Source organism: Neomonachus schauinslandi, chromosome 12 (assembly GCF_002201575.2).
Source record: "Neomonachus schauinslandi chromosome 12, ASM220157v2, whole genome shotgun sequence".
Classification (NCBI taxonomy): domain Eukaryota; kingdom Metazoa; phylum Chordata; class Mammalia; order Carnivora; family Phocidae; genus Neomonachus; species Neomonachus schauinslandi.
In genome coordinates this window covers 22769100-22788670 of record NC_058414.1, presented here as the reverse complement: position 1 = coordinate 22788670, position 19571 = coordinate 22769100, and the positions used below count along the sequence as shown (strand labels likewise).

Genomic DNA, 19571 nt, shown 5'->3' with positions numbered 1-19571 from the left:
AATTTCATCATGGACTGTGACAACATATTTGCATACAAATTATCCTGCAGTGTTGTAATATAAATAATCCAAGTCATATAAGTTGAAAAGCATCATCCTAAAAGAGATTTTGGGGAACTTTATTTTCAAGGAGAATTCTGGGATTTTTGTTCTAACATCCTCACTATTGACTGATTTTAAGTCGATCATAAGATCAATTGTTTGAGAAAGATATGCCGTAATACCATTCACATCAGTAGATTCTGTCTCCTTTTACCTCCTTTTTTGTTCTTTCATCCAACATGTAATTGATTCCACGTGGTCTGCCACGTTGCCATGCCCTTACAAAACAAAGTATCTACTTGTCCCTGCAATCTAATCTCTGTCAATGCTGCTACCATTTTCTTAATCACTCAGCTGGAAATCTTGGTGAAATCTTTGAGTCTTGCTTGGCCAAATCCACATCTATTTCAGTCACCAACTCCTGTCCACTCATGTTTTGTTTTCTCAAGAATTAAGCTCAGGGGGCACCTGGGTGGCTTAGCCGGTTGGGCGTCGGACTCCTGATTTTGGCTCAGGTCATGATCTCGGAGTCCTGGTATCAAGCCCCACATGGGCTCCATGCTCAGCAGGGACTCTGCTTCAGAGTCTTTCCCTCTGCCCCTCCCCCCACTCATGCTTGTGCTCTGCAAACGCTCTCTCTCTCTCTCTCTCAAATAAAGAAATAAATCTTAAAAAAAAAAAAAAGAATTTGGGGCACCTGGGTGGCTCAGTTGGTTAAGCATCTACCTTTGGCTCAGGTCACCATCCCAGGGTCCTGGGATTGAGCCCTGTGTTGGGCTCCCTATTCAGCGGGGAGCCTGCTTCTCCCTCCCTTCTCCCCCTCCTTCCCCCCACCCCTGCTCCTGCTCTCTCTCTTGCACTCTCTCGCTCTCTCTTAAATAAATAAATAAAATCTTTAAAAAAAATTAAGTTCAGCATTTTGCATGTAAGACTAGAGTCTGAACTTAAAGCAAAGCTTCAGAGCTTTCTTTGGGCTCAGGACCATGGAGGATGTGACACACTTCTCTCAGCAGGAATGGCTCATCCTCAGAGATGGGGATACATATGTATCATATGTAAAATAACCAGGTAATTCTGATAGATCTCTTTTGGGGATATGCTCCCTTGTCTGTACACTCTTCTCCCTTCTAGTTGCTTATTTCTAGAATGGCAGAGGTATTGCTTAGCACAGAATGAAGAGACCTAAGTAAATGTTGTAGTTCTGTTGTATGTTTAGCCAAGTCAGTTAATCTCTGACCTGCTTTAGTCATTTATAAATTAAAACACGACTCTGTTTACCATTTACAGTTCTTATGTTGGACAAATGAAGTGATAAATACTAAAAATCTTTGAAATAAATAATATTCTACACACAGAAAGGAAAATAGTATTATTGTAGTTAATTAACATTGAGTGAATGAAACTTTAGTCTAATTTTACTACTTTAGACCTCACATTCTGTATTTTACATTAAAGAATTTGAATTAAAAATTCAAATCCCCTCTCACTGCAAAACAGAATTGCCTGACTTGAAGCTAGGATCAAAAGAATATAAGTATTTCAAGCCAAGTATAATGATAGCTACAAAATCAATGAAGACTGCACATTGGAGAGGGTCTTTATTTAAGATGGTGTTTTTTGTCAAATATAAACCCCCATTTAGTAAATCATCTCTAAAATCAGCCTTCTTTAATGAATTGTTTCAAATATTTTTAATATTAGCAAAATTAGTAACTGCCATGTTGATATTATTAAAAAAGATAATTCTCAGGTCAATGGACACTTTATTTTCAAAGTAATGAAAATTCTAGGCATTCCTCCAGATTTTTTAAGAGTTAACCATTAGATATTACCTTTAAAAGTGTTACTCATCAGGGGTGCCTGGGTGTCTCAGTTCGTTAAGTGCCTTACTCTGATTTCAGCTCAGGTCATGATCTCAGGGTCCTGAGATCCAGACTGGGTCAGGTTCCGTGCTCAGTGGGGAGTCTGCTTGAAATTCTCTCCCTCTGCACCCCCCAACCCCTGCAGTGCACCTGCACGTGCTCTCTCTCTCTCAAATAAATAAATCTTTTTAAAAAGTGTTACTCATCAAAAACTAGAAATCATTGTTCTGTTTTGTAAAAATTATTATGCAGAATGGAGACTTAAAATCATTGTCTTTCTTTGCTGTGGTATTATTTTAAGGAGTATATAATAAAAGTACATGGCTGAGCAACCAATGTTAATATTATCCCAGATAATATTAAAGATTCTTGGTCACATACTTCCTAAAGCATAAAATAAACATATTATAAAATATATTTGTTTTTTATACTTATTTCAAGAACAAAATTATTTCTCTTATATTATAGAGGTGATTATTTGACAAAAGAAAGTAAACTTTCATTCAAATGAGATATTTACACCACAGGGTTAACCAAATAAAAGCCACTTTTATGACCTAGCAAATGGCTCATAGTATCAGTCCAAAAAAGAAATCTGAACATCCATAAATCATACTGGCTATGTATTGTTACATTCATATATTTGAAACATTTACTAATACTAGGAAAATCATAAGTCATCAGTTGAGCAGGAATGTAATTCAACTAATATTTATTGAGTACAAATCAATTATAAGGCATTGTGCTAGGGTTAAAGAATAAAAATTGCACTAGGCAAGAAAATGAAGTTTGTTGCAAATGAAGAATAGCAACATTTATCCCTACTGTCCCCTGATTTTCATAATATAATGGTGATGCTCTGTGATAAATGGTAGTGGGCAGCATAAAAATCTTTTATTTCTTGGGCCTAGACACAGAAAGTACTTACCTTCAGCTCCTTTTAATACACCCACCCCTTTAATAACACCCCAAAATGTGAAATCATGTAGCATATATGTGTGTGTTTCCCCCCTTATCAGATTTGTTTTTTTATTCTCCTCTGCTGTCATTTCTTTCCTAAAGCAGTAAAAACTAATTTCCTATGAAGTCTGTAGCCTCTACATTTTTTTCTTGATTTCAAAATATATTTTAGGTAAACAGTCACATAACATTTTCATAAAATATTGTTAAGAATAAATAATAGTAGTTCAGTAAAAATGGAAGTTTACTTTAAAGAAATATTTTCAGTAGATTTTTGTTGCAAACAATTCAAGGCATGAGCTGGGTTCACTTAAGATGGCAACCTCTAAATATCCTTTTGTAAGCTCAAAAATCATGCACAATTTTATATGTAATCAGGGGATAGAAAACAATCAAGAATGCCTTTGGTTAATTGTACGTTCTTTCTTCTTTCCTATTGCTGGCTCAGTCTTTCCTATAATTCTACAGGCAATACAGCCCCAGATGTCTAAAAATGAATTTTTAGGAAATTTTAATTGATAGCCTTCAGATATGGATAATTGAATTTACCAATCTATCACTCTATGCCTGGCAAGTGTATAAATAGCCCCTAGAACTCTAGTTGGAGGAAGTAATTCTATAATTCAGTAAAAGTCCATTATAATATAACTCACTTCCAGGATCTTTGACTATACTTCTTGCTTGATTCATATACTTCTCTTTCGGCTAGTTGGGGGGGGCACAGCGATGTTGGCCACTTGGCAGCAGGCATGGTTTTCTCTTCCAGCTTTCACTGCTTGAGAGTTTTTTTCCCTCCTACTTCCCTTTCCACTGCAATCTAGGATATCGTTTGGGTTCAGTCTCTCAAACCCAGCTCCTGCTTCCCATTTCTCTCTTGAGTCAGATCAGGACCTTGGCTTTCAGTGGTGAAAGTAGAACCTAGGTTAACCTAGGGGCACAAGAATGATAACGAAATCTTCCCTCTATGTCCTTCCTTACTCTGCCTCCATCCTCATAGCCCCCAGTGGCTATTTTCTTACTTCTTATTGTCCACCCACTTTTTCCCTAACATGCATGCACATAAACACACATCCTATTCCTCGAATGACATATTTAACTGAGTTAGGTGAGCTTAGGTTTCTTCTGCAATCTGAAAATACTTTCCAGGCTTTGTAACCATCAATTTTCCACTATTACCCACTGACCTTGTCTTTCCTACAGGGTCTATACTATGTTTATAATGTATACTATGTATGCGATCCTTATGTATTGCACAGGAGAGGGGGATGGGTAGATAAAATGGCTAGGGGCTTACAAATTTTTGTGGGGAAAGGCATTTCAGATTTTTTTCATAATTTTATGAGTAATAAAGGTTTTCATAATTTTATGAGTAATAGAGGTGGGGGGGGTAGGGAATAGGGAAAGAACCTTAAGCAGGCTCCACACCCAGCGTGGAGCCCGATAAGGGACTCAACCTCACAACCCTGAGATCATGACATGAGCCGAAATCATTTTTAAGAATGCCCAGGAAATTTCAAATTGATTTTGTGTTTATTTCTAAAATAGGAACAATGGAAAGAGATTACAGCCCATTTTATAGTGAAATCAGATCAAATGGATGATGGCAACACAAACTGATGCCCGTAGGACCTCAGAATAAACTGTGGGCTGAGCAACTCCAAAGAAAAAGAGTTTGGGCTGAGCAGGGCTATGAGGAAATACATCAGCAGAATGTTCATGGTCCCATAAGCATTTATACAAGGATATATGGAATTGTCCTCCAATAGGCTGCACCATCCTCTACCTACTCCTAACCCATCGTTGCCCTGAGGAATCTTTAAGGATATGAGCAAGGATCCCCACGAGGGTCTTGGAGCTGAGTGTTCCATTCGAATTCTCCTTGAAAGACGTGTTTTGAATTTTTAGAACCTGTCAGCCAAACTTGGAACTATAACTCTCATCCCCCTGCCCCCACCTCCCAGGAAGCATTGTTATACATGCCAATTGTAACAATTATGTGTTTCCAATATACCATGAATAATGTATTTCAGGTGCCTAATTAATTTAAGAGACTTATAGATTGGCCAAAGACATAATTATAATAAGCTACATTATTTCTATGGGGAAAAAAAAAAATTCTGCATTCCAAATAAACTTTTGGAATACATTCCTCATTATTCGAAGTCAGCCTGTAGCAATTCAAATCATGTGCCTAGAATTCTCATAACTTCATTAGTCCTGGTCCATCATGACACAGCCTATAGAGGATATATTAGTCTGTTCTTTAGAACCAGTTTTGTCAGGGAATTGCTTTGTATTGTCATTGTAAAATGGGCTCATAAATAAAGCTGTGAGTTTTTTGTTTTTTTTTTTAAATCAGTTTGGGCAATGTGGTCTATGTCATGATACTTTTCCAGCATGAAGACATTTGGAGTAGACCATCTATTGCATCAGGTCATCTGGGAGTTTTAAGTTGCAGCAGGTTAGCAAAAAATTAAATGAAAGGACTGACCTTGTTTCATAGTTCTGAAAACATGAGACAATGTCTTATGTTTACAAATCTATTCCTGACAATACTTATCAGTTTTATTCACAATATCATCTTTTTAAAAATACAATTTTTCCGTTGACTTGAGGATAATAGCTTGCTAATATAAAATGAAATAAGCTTGGACATTCATTGTTTAAATATCATTCACATGTTCACTTTTAATAAGTGAGTGTGTGTCAGGCATACCTAGTATGAGCCATTTGTTTTATGCTTTTAAAAATTAATGTGGGTAAATGCTTGGATTTTCCAAGAAAAAATTGTGATTTTTGTATCACTACATTTTTTTTAAATTTACACTTAAACTTGGGCAAATAGTTTAAAAGGCAATAAACCAAGACCCCAAGTGAAAAAAAATTTCCTGGTGAATTATGCAGATATTTTGGACAATAGTTTCTTCCTTTGACCTTAGTTATTTTACATGAAAACTTTAGAGTGTTGCAGTTTATAAATCTTTAATTAAAGATTTCAAATCTATTCATAACTATCCTAATATATTGTTTTTCCCTTTAAACTTATAGTGGTATAATCTCTGATTAAAAAAAAATAGATTGAGGGACGCCTGGGTGGCTCAGTCGGTTGAGCGTCTGCCTTCGGCTCAGGTCATGATCCCAGGGTCCTGGGATCGAGTCCCGCATCGGGCTCCCTGCTCCGTGGGGAGCGTGCTTCTCCCTCTGCCTCTGTCTCTCATGAATAAATAAATAAAATCTTAAAAAAAAAATAGATTGAATTTGGGTCAGATTACTTTTTGGCCATATGTCCTTTTTTCTTATGTTTAATTTTTTTTTAAAGATTTTATTTTTTTATTTATTTGACAGAGAGAGACACAGCGAGAGAGGGAACACGAGCAGGGGGAGTGGGAGAGGGAGAAGCAGGCTTCCCGCTGAGCAGAGAGCCCGATGTGGGGCTCGATCCCAGGACCCTGGGACCACAACCTGAGCCGAAGGCAGACGCTTAGTGACTGAGCCACCCAGGCACCCCTATGTTATGTTCAATTTGTTGTGACATCCTGCTTTTTATAAAGAACATCTAATGTTTAAGAGTTAGGTGAGCCAAAGAAGTTAATAGAAAATACCCTATTCCTGCACTGAATTAACCATCTTGAAATATTATAGAAAATTTAGATGCACTTGAGTTTGTTTTCAACTATGTGCCCATCCTTTACATTTCTTAATTGTAAAATTTGGAGTAATGCTTGTACAACACTTAGCACAATGCCAGACATGTACCAAGTATTCATTTCTTCTTCTCTATGGGAACTTATAATCATAACTATAAGAACAACTCTAACATTTACTTTGAGACCAAGGCTAACAATGAAAAATGAAACTCAATAATAATATCCGAGCTGTGCAATAGTAGGGGAAAGGAAATGATAAAAAGCCATTTTCAATAGAGCTGGAGAATATTATAAACCACTTACATTTATCTCTGTCATTTTCTCTGAAACAGCAATTATTCTCTCTAGTTTTGAATCCCCTAATGATCTGCAACTGCTTAATGTATTTTGTTGACTCTTTTATTATTGCCTTTCTTATACAAAATATGTGATACTACTAAAAGTTTGAAGAAAACACACAAAGATATTAAGGCGTGATAAAAAGGATTAACTGTACTCTCTAATATTATGAGTAAAATATGGAAGGGATACAAATTTTCATATACCTAAATGTTTCCAGCTATGGAAAAGCAATTAACCAGATTAATTCATCTACAGTGAGTTACCATGGGTCTATGTGTGCTCCTATTTAAAATAGGCAAAGGAGAATTATTGGGGGAAGAATAGTTTTACTGGTTCACAATTTATAGAATGGCCAGTATAGATCAAATGCATCCAGTGATTTGGTGCAGTACTCTAGCTGCTTGAAAATGAGTTGGGCCTCTAGATCATCAGAAACCAAAGATACAATTTTCCACCTAAAAAGGGGATGGAGCCTGCTCCGGTAGACTGGATTAGATATGTCTGTCACCTATTTTGTGGCTGTGGATCTTAACAGAATCAATCAACTTTCTTGTGATTTATTTCTCCATTTTTGAGGTAAGCCAAACAGAAACTATTTTTAAAAAAGGAACATAGCAACATAGCCTTATAATCATTTCCTACTATCTATTCCTTGACTTCCCCACCACCCAATAAAGTGAGATAAAATGAATTTGTAATTACTCATGGGCATATCTTAAGGGATATGGATAGAACTTTTTCTTCTTCCAGTTTCTTAAAGACTGATTTGCTTGGTTATTTTACTACTTATTTGACAAAGACAATGTATGAAATCGATAGTCTGTTGATGTTCTTACCTTCCTGGACAATTCAGAAAATAAAAAACAGTAACCTAAGGAGATCATCCATGGCTTTATTTCTTATGGACTAGAGATAACTTGTGGTCTGTAATTATAAATACCTAATAAAATTAATGTAATTATCTGATTACAAAAAAAAAATCCCCAAACTCTAAAATGCACTTAGTAAACATTTTATGTGGAAGTATAGAATTGAAATCTAGAGACCTTATTTGGTTCTACACATACTGTTATGGACTGAATGTTTGTCTCCTCCAAAAATATGTTGAAATCCTAACCTCCAATGTGATGGTATTAGGAAGTGGGACCTTTGAGAAGTAGTTAGGTTATAATGGTGGAGCTCTCATTAATGAGTTAAGTAACTTTATAAGTCCATGATCTTTAGAAGCAGAATCTTTGGCTTCACATCTTTCCCAGATCTCTTATTGCTAATATGTGATTTGAGAAGGTATTCTATCTTTTAATTATTTTATTTTGTAAAATAAATGGATAAAAATTCACAGTTAAATGAAGTAACTCACAATTTTTAAAATATAATAGTAAGTAAGAGCCATCTTAGATAATCTGGTCTAGTTCAGTGAATAAGAAATACCCTCCTTCTGTGTGAGGTCTCAGTGGAAGATTGAAAGGGCAGGTAGGAAAATGAGGAACTAGATCTTATGACTGTTTCACTGTGATCCATGTCCTAGAGCAGACAATGTTTGGGCCTGAAACGAAGTCAGGGTTCTTAATAAAAAAAGAATAGAGGAAAAGAATATGCTAGGTAGGCAAGTAGCAGAAGTCACCGTAACAAGGATAAATAAAATTGCCGTACTTGAAAGATGTTATGATAAATTATAAAGAATAATAAAGTGTTTGTGAAATATGAGACAAGAGAAGTCCTTCCAAAATAATTGTGATCATTTATGTCTTTCATTTTAATTAGTGGAAGAAATTTTTAAATAATTCTCAGAAACTTCAGCAGATAATTCCATGGGTAGAAAAATAGTCACTGAATGAATAGACAGCCTTTTGTTGTTGTTTTCTTAAATAGGCCAACTTTTGAGAGGGCTAATGTAGTATATTTGTAGTCCAAAAAATGGTTTCAACTGAAAATTTATTTTCAGGGACAAGAATCATCCTGGACTACAAAATGTGAGCTTATCCATGTTACATTAGGTGAGTGATTCTAGCTTACTTTAGTGGACAGACTACATCTGTTGTTCTATAGTTAGCATTTTCTCGGGCTGCCAGAAAGCATCTCATCACTTGGCATGTCCCACATATTAGACAGAGAGAAAAAAAAGAGAAGAAAGCTGGAGTGCAGTTGCTGAAGGACCTGGACACTTAGAACTCTGAAGAAATGACAGCTGAGAACAGACAGGCATGATGCTTCCTCTGTGGCTGTAATGAATTAGCAGCAAGGGTACACAAGATCTGTTGACCAGAAAAGACCAAGGGAGAAAAACGGAATTTCTAATTGTTAAATACTTCAGAGGGATGTCAGGAGGTCCAAGACATGTGGAAATGCAGGACGTTTGGAGGTATAAGTAATAGGTAATTGTTGATAAGTGTGATGGTAGTTTCACGTGACTTTCATATCTGACTGTTCTGCTTCTTTGACTAAGGAAATTGTTTTGAATTTGGAAAATTATATGTACAAGCATTCTAGATGGAGTATTTCTGTGTGCTCAACAAGCAGTATGTTTTCCTTTGATGTCATTTGTTTTTTGCTATCATATTATATTGGGTGGAAGAAAAATAGATTGCAATTATTTGCTCAAATATATGAGAAACGGTGTTTGGAGAGTAAGAATTTTGATAGTCAATTCAGTTAAGTATATTATTTTTTATAGCATCTTACTGAGGCTCTGCCAGCAGGTTAGGCAGCAACTGAAACAGTGGATTCAGAAACTTCAAAAATGTTGCAGTATGTAGCTTGCAAATATATTTACTGTTTGTGTAAGAGTGTTTGTGTTGCATATACGCACACCCACAGAATGCTATTTTACATGGTCATGGTGGTGCAAATACACTGATGAATTGTAATTTGGGAATTCAAAAGGACTTGAAGAGACTATGATTTATGTGATTATTACAGATTTCCTAGTCTATCTTTAATTTTTGTCTTGGCTCAGTTACTTAATATGTTTGAAAAGATAACGGTTTCGGGAATTTTTATTTGTATTTTTGTAGGTATTTCGATTTCTTTTAAGTATAAGAATAAGAAAAATCTCAGATAAGTCTTTATAACTTAACATCATTAGGGGCACCTGGGTGGCTCAGTAGGTTAAGCATCCAACTCTTGATATCAGCTCACTTTTTGATCTCAGGATCATGAGTTCAAGCCCCACATTGGGCTCCATCCTGGGCACGGAGCCTACTTAAATAAAAAATAAAATAAAATAATAACTTAGAATGATTATCTTTAAATATGAAATTAGTCTTTGGTAGATCCACATAGTAAGTTTTCTCACCTATAGCCCAGTTTATTTTTCATTAGAATATAATGGCAAATAGGCTTAAAATTATTTCTGTAATAATAACAATAATAATAATAATAAAACAACTATAATAATAAAAGAAAAAATATCTAAATTTTTCCAAACCTTGTCCCAAGTTAAAATTATCTGCACATAGAAAATTACTCTGATTTATTATATAAAGGGAGAAAGTATTAATATTTGTGTAGGGTTTTTTTTTTTTCTTTTAACTTTTCATATCATCCTACTTATCTAAATCCATAGTGACTTTCAATAACTTAAAAATCTTCTCAAACCTTGAAGACATACTAAGTGAAATAAGCCGGTCACTAAAGGGCAAATATTATATGATTCCACTTATATGATATAGCTAGAGTGGTCAAATTCATAGAGACAGAAAGTTGAATGATGCCTGCCAAAGGACAATGGAGGTGGGGGGGGGCGGTCTTTTTCAGCCATGCAATGAGATATACTATGACATTTCACTATTAGTTCAGGAGTAACACATGTAGACTTCATTCTAAATGAAAAATAATTTAAAGAATGCATTGTAAAACACTGAGCACAGACCTGACAATTATTATCTCGGTAAATATTTTTATTATTATGGAGGTAAATGTTTAAATGGGTTCATGAGGGGCTCCTGGGTGGTGCAGTTGTTTGAACGCCCAACTCTTGCTTTTGGCTCAGGAGGTAATCGCAGGTGGAGGGATTGAGCCCTGACCTCAGGTCCTGTGCTCAGCATGAAGTCTGCTTAAGAATTTCTCTCCCTCTGCCCTTTCCCCACCGCTGTGTTTTCTCTCTCTCTCACTCTCTCAAATAAGTAAATAAATCTTTAAATGGGTTCATGACTATATTTACGACAGAATCAAAATACATACTTAAAATATTTTCCAACATCCTTCATTAAGAAACTTTATCATTGTAGGAGGAATTGTTGATAAGGATCTTCGTCACTACCTCAACTTACGATTTCAGAAGGGTTCTGTGGACCACGAACTTCAGCAAATCATTCGTGACAACCTCTACCTCCGCACGGTGCCATGTGAGTACAACAGGCGATGTTGTCTTTCTATGTTAAAAAATAAATATTCAGCTATATCACCATTATTTAAAAGTTAAATTGCATTGATTTTTTATGGTGGACTTTTGGGACAAAATTGATTTAAGATATGGAATTTTTAAATGAAAAAGCTGATAGCTGCTGTTGTGTGGTTTATGATGATGTTCTAGCCAGAAGAGACTTGCTATTTTCAGGCTACAAAACCTGTCTTACTTCTAAATTAGTATTGAGGAATATTAATTCTAGTCCAGGATGTTGATGATTTAGAATGAATCACGACTGGGGTAGAACTCCACACTGGGAGACAGAAGAATGCAAATTAAATCTATTAGCTGAAACAGCTATTTTGTAAATAAAATCTACACAGTAACTCCCAACCTCATCTCTGGTTTGCAGCAGAGGAACCTCACAAGTAAAAAGAAACTTCTGCATTGAAAAGTAAAGCTAAATGTTCTATAACTCTTAGAAAGTGATAATATTGAGTGTTGGGTACAAATTTCTTATATGAAACCTATAGAAGTCCACAAAACAACAATCCCTGATTATGAGCAGGTGGTACTTCAAAAGAGAGGACTTGGTCAAATGATCAAATTCACACGTCAACTTTTTGGTACCTGTTGCATTTTATTTAAGAATCTTCTATTAACTTTAGGACAATTCAAGGACTTTTCAAGTCAGGTCCTAGGTCCTAAGTAGATATCAAAATCCATTTCCTTCACGTTCCATGACCCTCAGAGACTTTACAATCTCTCCAGAAACTCTGTGGGTGTGTGTGTATTCCTCTTGTTTTAGTGCTGCTCTGAATTTTAATAAATTCAAAGTTATGGGCTCTGGAAAGTTGGTATTAAAGAGAGAAGAACTTGGCTAGGATAAATAAAACCAACAAGCAAAAAATGTGTGTATATATTTATATATATACATTGCAGGGGGGAGGCTATTGAACTACCAGAACTATGCAAAAGGTATGGATCATGGATGATTATACTGAAGTGTTGAAAACACAGAGAGAAGTCAAATGCAAAGTCAGCCACCAACCTTTTTCACCTACGCACATCTTAGGAGGGGTAGGCTTGTGCCATTCTTAACACTGAACGTTCATCAGAATAAAAATGCCAGAGCCCCATTATCACATATTCTTGAATGAGAATGCTTACTAATTCACATCTTGTCAGTCCACACGCCACCTCTGTCCTTTCGTGTTAGGGAAGTGAATAGACTGTTGGGCTCTTGCTTTAAAACTAGAAGTTGAGAAAAGTGCATTCTTAAACTTGTAAGTTTGACATTAGAGTGATGGCCAGAAGAAGATGGATTAAAGTAAGTGACTGAACTATTTATAAGGTAAGGGGTGGACTCATTTTCAAAGCTGTGATGTTGTCAGTGTAACCATGTGCATTTATCTTTTGTGACATAAAAGAAAGGAGATCTGAAATACTGAATAAAGAATCTGGGCACTTTATGATGTTTAAAAGCTAAGGGAAATAGATAAGGGGCTGACATTCAGGAATACTTGTAGTCCTTGCTAAGGCGATTACATAAATAAGAAGTCTTAATTAAATATGAAGATAATAGGAGTAAATTTTGCATTAGTTAATTAACTTCTTAAATAAGTCATCTCTCTTTAGAGTACCAAAGAAACACCGTGAAGGAAAAATAAATATAAGGGTAAAATAACTAGGCTTATAGGAGTAAACATAAAGAGTTTTGTGATAGGATTTCAGTACAAGGTTATAAATTCAATTAGAAGTCCTTGAATAGCTCCTATAAAGGAGATTATTAGAAATTCAATGAATCTGAATATTATAATCAAACAATTATTCTTTGGATTTGTAGCTACCACTCCTAATAGCCAATTCCAATAATACTACTCACTAAGGATGCTCTTAACTTTGCATAAAAGTGAAGAAACATCTAAGATAGAAATGAGTCTGATTTATATGATCTATAATCACTTTTATGCTGATGAATTGGACCTGGATAAGCCACCATCTTCACTCAGTATATCTTTTAATAAAACTTGCAGACAGGGCGCCTGGGTGGCTCAGTCGTTAAGCGTCTGCCTTCGGCTTAGGTCATGATCCCAGGGTCCTGGGATCGAGCCCCGCATCGGGCTCCCTGCTCAGCGGGAGGCCTGCTTCTCCCTCTCCCACTCCCTCTGCTTGTGTTCCCTCTCTCGCTGTGTCTCTCTGTCAAATAAATAAAATCTTAAAAAAAAAACCAAAAAACTTGCAGACATATTCAGAGTATGCAACAAAAATGTGTCAGGCGTGTGGAAAATCCTGGCTTTATTTAGAAATTTACATGTGTGTCCAGCATATCTATTGACCTCGAGTATGCAGTGACGTTTGTTACATTTTTTCTTAGGTCAGAAAAATTCTCATTGGTTTTCACGTACCCAGCACCATAAAAGGAAAAGATACTACTCAAGTGCATGTCACTGCTCTTACAAATGCATACATTAATATGTATGCCTTTTGTGTAATCTATTAATGCCACCAGGAATAGGTCCTGGATAACTGCATGAAAAAAAAAAATGTAGTCAATTTGTAACTATGTAAGGGTGGCTTAGCTGGTTTTACAAGACCCAACTGAGTAATTCTGCGAACTACCACCACATTACTCCACCACCAATAACTATGACTGGGAGGAAAGGAGCACTCTTGGAGCTACATTTCCTTGGTGTCTAGTGAATAAGAGAGGGTTTTGGGGTGAGAGCTCCAGAAACACCCTCCCCTCACACACCCCTGTACACTCAGCCAAATTCAATTGTGGCCATCTTGGCTCCTGTACCCCTCTCTGAAAGGAATCTGGATCCAGCTGCTGGTCAATTTCCAAGCTAAGTGGGAGAGGGAGATGGTCAGCCCAGGTCTTTACTGGGCCTTAACTACAGATAATATAAAATCCCATCAGTCTGTTCCCTGCCCCATAAACAACAGTTGACTACATTTAGCCTTTTCATTTTGTTTCCCCAGAACCTTATCTCAGAGCCTAATTCTTCAAAAATATATTTTTTGAAGCCATGTCTCTAATCATGGAAGGCAGGACTTAGTCACAGAAATAGGATTGTTGGGCATGTGGTGAACATGAGTGTACACGCTCCTGAATATGCACACAGAAGCTTCCATTAGATCAGTTCTTTATTCTTTCAAATTACATCAGGGAGAAAAGATCCTTAGGAATTAACTCTTGATATTTTCACTAAAACATAAGCCAGTCTCATGATTTATACCCATTAAAGACCTCAGTTTGGACCTAAATACGTGTCTTTTAATTGCTAGTTGTATGATTTATTGGGAGTGGGGGGTAGAAGTCTTAAGAGGAGCCTGGTGTCCTAAAGTGAAAGTTGATTTTTAAAAAATAAATACTGTAAATAGAATTTTTCTACTATTAGATTTCAGGTTATATACTTTATGTAATAGAACATCAGGAGATATGAGTAAATAATGATGAGACGTAACTGTTACAACCTAGAATGTGATAAAGACTAACTAGGAAAAATGTATACAGATAAAGGACTCAAGAGAGTTCAGAACATCCATCAAATGGGATTTTCAGTTACCTTAATAGTGCACAAAAGACAATTTCAGAAGCACTAAGTTAGCAGCATCTTTAGAGATTAGACAAGATTGTTTCATTGTAACATATTAAGTATACAAAGTGAAGGCAGCAGGTGTTGTTCTTTGGGTAATATAGATTCAAAAGTGTGTAAAAGAATTTAATGGAATTAATATGGAAAAAATGTTGGATTAATTTTCAAGTGTTTAAAAAGTAAAAACAGAGTAACTTGGTTTTAATATTCTACTGAGCATAAAAGTTGCATATAATTAACTCTTGAGTCTAATCAACCATGGTTAAATTGTCTATGCTTCTTAACAATGAGAAAAAAATAACCACTCTCATTTACTGATGAAATTCTGGTCTTTTCTATCCTTAATATTTATGAAAGACACAAATTAATTTTCAAGGCAAGTATGAGCACAGATACAAATTTTAGATGCTTTTTCCCATTATAACAGATGCCATGAAGAATTTCAATGACCAATTTTAAAAGTTTCAAAATGAAATGGAAGGTAGTTAAAATTAAACTTCTCTCCCAAGTTCATATTGTCATTTGGTGAGATGGTTTTATTGGGAAATATTTTAAATTTATTTGAAGCCAAAAGAAATACCAGCATATACCAAGTAAAAGACAAAAATCAATAAAACCAAAGGTCTAAAACCATTCCATAAAAAGTGAATAAAATGAAAAACAGATTTAAGATATGAAAGAAATTACCTTTATGAAAGAGTTGATTGAAGTGTAACTCACAATGATGTTTCTACAATATTTAAGCACTTTAAGTTAGTATAAACTAAGTCATGTTAAAAAGAAGCAGTATCAAGAATAAAATTGTAAGATTTGTGATATATACATATATATTTTAAATTTTCTGTTACGTTAAATTATCTTTCATGGAGGGGCGCCTGGGTGGCTCAGTCGTTAAGCGTCTGCCTTCAGCTCAGGTCATGATCCCGGGGTCCTGGGATCAAGCCCCGCATTGGGCTCCCTGCTCAGCAGGAAGCCTGCTTCTCCCTCTCCCACTCCCCCTGCTTGTGTTCCCTCTCTCGCTGTCTCTCTCTGTGTCAAATAAATAAATAAAATCTTTAAAAAAAAGTTAGCTTTCATGGAGAAGCAAATAGAAGCAGGCTCTATAAGAGTTATGGGAATAGTTTCCTTTTAAAAACATGCCAAAAAGTATAGCTATGCAAAAGGTCAACATCCCATTCCCCTAGTTATATTGGACTATGGTCAGAGAGGACTATTGGAGAGAAGCTGGTAAACACATATTTATTAAAAAGTCTGAAATTTTTTTTTAAAAGTCTTGAATTAGAGCAGAACTTTCTACTATACTGCATGGGGGAAAATAATTTTAATTCTTAAGCACACATCAGTACTTTTAAAGCTTATAAAAATATTTGTTAATATTCAACCAGGCAATATGTTTTTGTGGGCATGAATGAATCTTTCTAATTACTTGTAATATTCATCATAAAAGTATAGTTCTAAGCATGTAGGGAGAAAAGAGAGTGATATCAACCTGTGGGTTTTACTACCGAAAAAAAAAAAAATTCTTCCAATGACATGAAATTCTGTGAGTTGAAGGTGATCAAGAACATAATTAAGTACTCCTAATATCTTTAAGCAGTATAGATTCATGTGCTGGAATGGTAGGTTGAATTATAGGTAGACATGCAGGCATAGAAATAGAGATATCAGATCCAACTGAATTTTAAACCAACATATAGCAACAAATGTGTATTATATATCTGTTTCAACCTTAGCCTTATTTCTTCAAATAAGAATCATTGATTTAGAAGCTCCTTTTAAAGTTGCTTTTAGAATATGAATCATGTTCTTTTGCAATTATTTCTGAATCAAGTTGCCAAATTTTTGTTCTTTGAAAATGAATTTTATTTTTTTAAGCAGCCTAATTGTATTTGGTGCTAAATGTTGAGAATAGGGTTATTAGAGAATAAATATGATTATTAGTGTTGTGGACCAAAGGAGAAGGAAATCTATAAACAAATAAAACTAAATTTCTTGAGAGATTTATAAACTGCCCTGGAAAACTAGCTCAAAAGAAAAATTTCAAAAGCTTCTGAGCAGTAGCAAATACTTGAAAGGATTCTTTCTCCTCCTTGACTCATTCAGATGTATGCCTGAGTGGTACATTTATTAAAAATGTGTTATTACTTTATATGGAAAGGTATATTAGGTTTACTCTGTGCCCCTTATCACTGAAAATAGTAAGATCTAGTTTCACATCATATACATGAAAGTAAAATACATTTTCCTTTTTCTTTTTCCCATTGAGCAAAATGAATGCATCTTTCCTGTTCAGATAGTAACCTTCATTGGGTTTGTTAACAGTGTACGCTGCAGGAGAGAAATGGCTTCAAAATGTTGCTTAAATGGAAAGTCAGGAAGCATTAGAAGTGATTGTATTGATTTATCCGTTTGACACCACCAGACACTAGTTTTTGAATAAAGGAACCCATCTGGCCCCCGGAAATGCAACAAACACCAACAGTGAACAACCTTACTAATCTTCCAAACCATATAAAATTCCCTTTGCCCAGAGTTGATCAACTTTTTTGTGTATGCCTGTGACCCAATCTTTCCTCTTGGTTTTTCTCTTTTGGTTTGTATTTCTTTCTTCCTTTTTATAGAGGGTGGCTCTTCATGGGAACCCTGGGTTTGTGGACCATGGATGGAGTAGGCAGATGGTAGGAACACTCTTGGGTTTCAGTGGCTCCAGCAGCTGGCCTAGGGAAGAATCGGAGATGGGTGCTTGAAGCCCTTTTTCCACCTCCAGAAAAGCTAGTAATCACAGTCAGTGGAAAATAGCTCATCTTCCATGGAGCCCAGAATCTGCTCCCTACAGACTTCAAAATTGTAACCCAGCTGGATATAAGGAGGTCAGCGTATCTCATTCCATGCCACTGCACTTTTTGAATAGGAATTAAGACTCTGTCAGGTTCTACTCAAGTTTCTAAAGTCTGTTGACTAGAACATAGGCTGTTGCATGATTATGTAGCTGAAGGAAAGCAGTGGGCAGGTGGCAAGGATACTGATGTTCTTATGGGACTTTAAAGCTGTAAAATTGTAGTAGAGCACTCAATTTCTGATTCAAATGCATCTGTCCAAAAGAATAAAAAAGGAATCCTAATTGTGGTTACTGATAGTCTAATATCTAGTGCACGAGTCAGAGTTATTTACACTTTGTAGTTTAGCATCGCTAGAGCTTGCTAAGTAACAAAAACCCGTGGCTTTACTTATTTGGCAACATGGCACTATGGAAAGAACACTTATCGAAGAATTAAGAGCAATTGGTTCTGGACTAGACTCTGCCACTAACTAACTATAGGACCTTGGCAAAAGCCTTACCTTTTGGACTAAGGGGAGGCAGGGTAGGGAATGAAAGAAATAACTCTATAATGGTTCTTTCTACTCTAAAATGCTGTAGTTTTCTGATTCTGCTGGCTTGTTTTTCTTTATATTATTGTTATTCAAATCGGTTCATCAAATTGCCTTAAATTATTCTGAGTATGGAATGCCCTTGATATTCAGCAGGTATAAACAGCTTATGGAAACTGAAGATATATCAAATACAGCAGACACTTCAGGGAAAAATAAAGAGCTGGGTTTAAATTAAGTGCAGTTCTGGATAAAACCAGCCGTGCGTGTACTTTCAGATTTTTCTATGAATGTCAAGTTAAGGATGCCATCATAAGTCTGATGTTCCTTGAAATCTGCCTTCACTATTCATGAAACTCTGAAATATGGTCCAGTTTTAGTAAGTGGATGGGAAAATAAACATAATGAGAAATACAAAGCTTTTAAAATTGTTCTCCTCCTTTGGAATGCATAATAAGTTGAGATGTGACATAAAGACTTCTGAAGCATGAGGTATATTATTGTGAAAATGTTATTGTAATTTTTACAATAACATGTTTAACATGAAATATAGTATCTTTTAATGTTGAACTTTAATAAATGTCACTTACGCAAGTGAATGGTGCTGGGTCGGCGCCCAAATAGATCTAGCTAACGGGAGGCTAAATCAGTGCTCAGTGCAATCTTTACAGCACAGCTGAGAAATTTAGGATATTCAGTAGAGTTTCTCACTCATGGTAATTAGAAGGTAAAAATGAGGTAGGATTGATAATTGATTCGATTAAAAAGTACCCATAGAGCCTGCCTTTGGTAGGCAAGTCAGATGTTTAGAATAAGATCAATTTCCAGTTAGTTTCCCAGTTCCTGTTCCAAGCTTTCTTACTTAAAGGCTACGTTTCAGGAATATTGCTTTTTATGCACACAAAATCAGCAAGTATCTGCACAAGCTCTGTCGGAATGAAGATAGAGTTTTACCTACTGCTCAACACAACCCAATTGTATGCATAAAATGATAATCCTTAACTTGTCCTCCAAAGAAAATACTGAATTGGGGAGCTAATGTCAAGCTATGTACATCTGTCTACTCCCATTTTTGGTAGAAATTCTGAATCCTTTTCTATTCTTTTTAATTGTTTGACATTGATGAAAAACTGTGCAGATCAGTAAAGGAGCTAAGTAAATATTTGTAGGAAAGCTGAGACTGCATGTCCTGAATCTCATTCATCTTAGCATTCCCAGTGGGAGGGAATGGTAGATGAGTGCCCACACAAGACAAGTCCTAGGTAATGGACTTCATGAACATCAACCAGAACAGTTCGTTCATTCGTTCGTTCGTTCGTTCGTTCGTTCTTTCTTTCTTTCCTTGATTTCTTTTTCTTTCTTTCTTTCTTTCTTTCTTTCTTTCTTTCTTTCTTTCTTT

At 35.7% G+C, this 19571-nt stretch overlaps 1 protein-coding gene across 1 annotated transcript in view; it reads left to right on the top strand.

The window, feature by feature from the left end:
• The window catches only part of MAGI2 (membrane associated guanylate kinase, WW and PDZ domain containing 2), a 1351041-nt gene that overhangs the window by 381938 nt on the left and 949532 nt on the right, over window positions 1-19571 (top strand). Inside the window, exon 2 of the mRNA XM_044920220.1 lies at window positions 11083-11199. Within this exon, the coding sequence (XP_044776155.1) occupies window positions 11083-11199 (117 nt within the window). The remainder of the gene's footprint in view (window positions 1-11082; window positions 11200-19571) is intronic.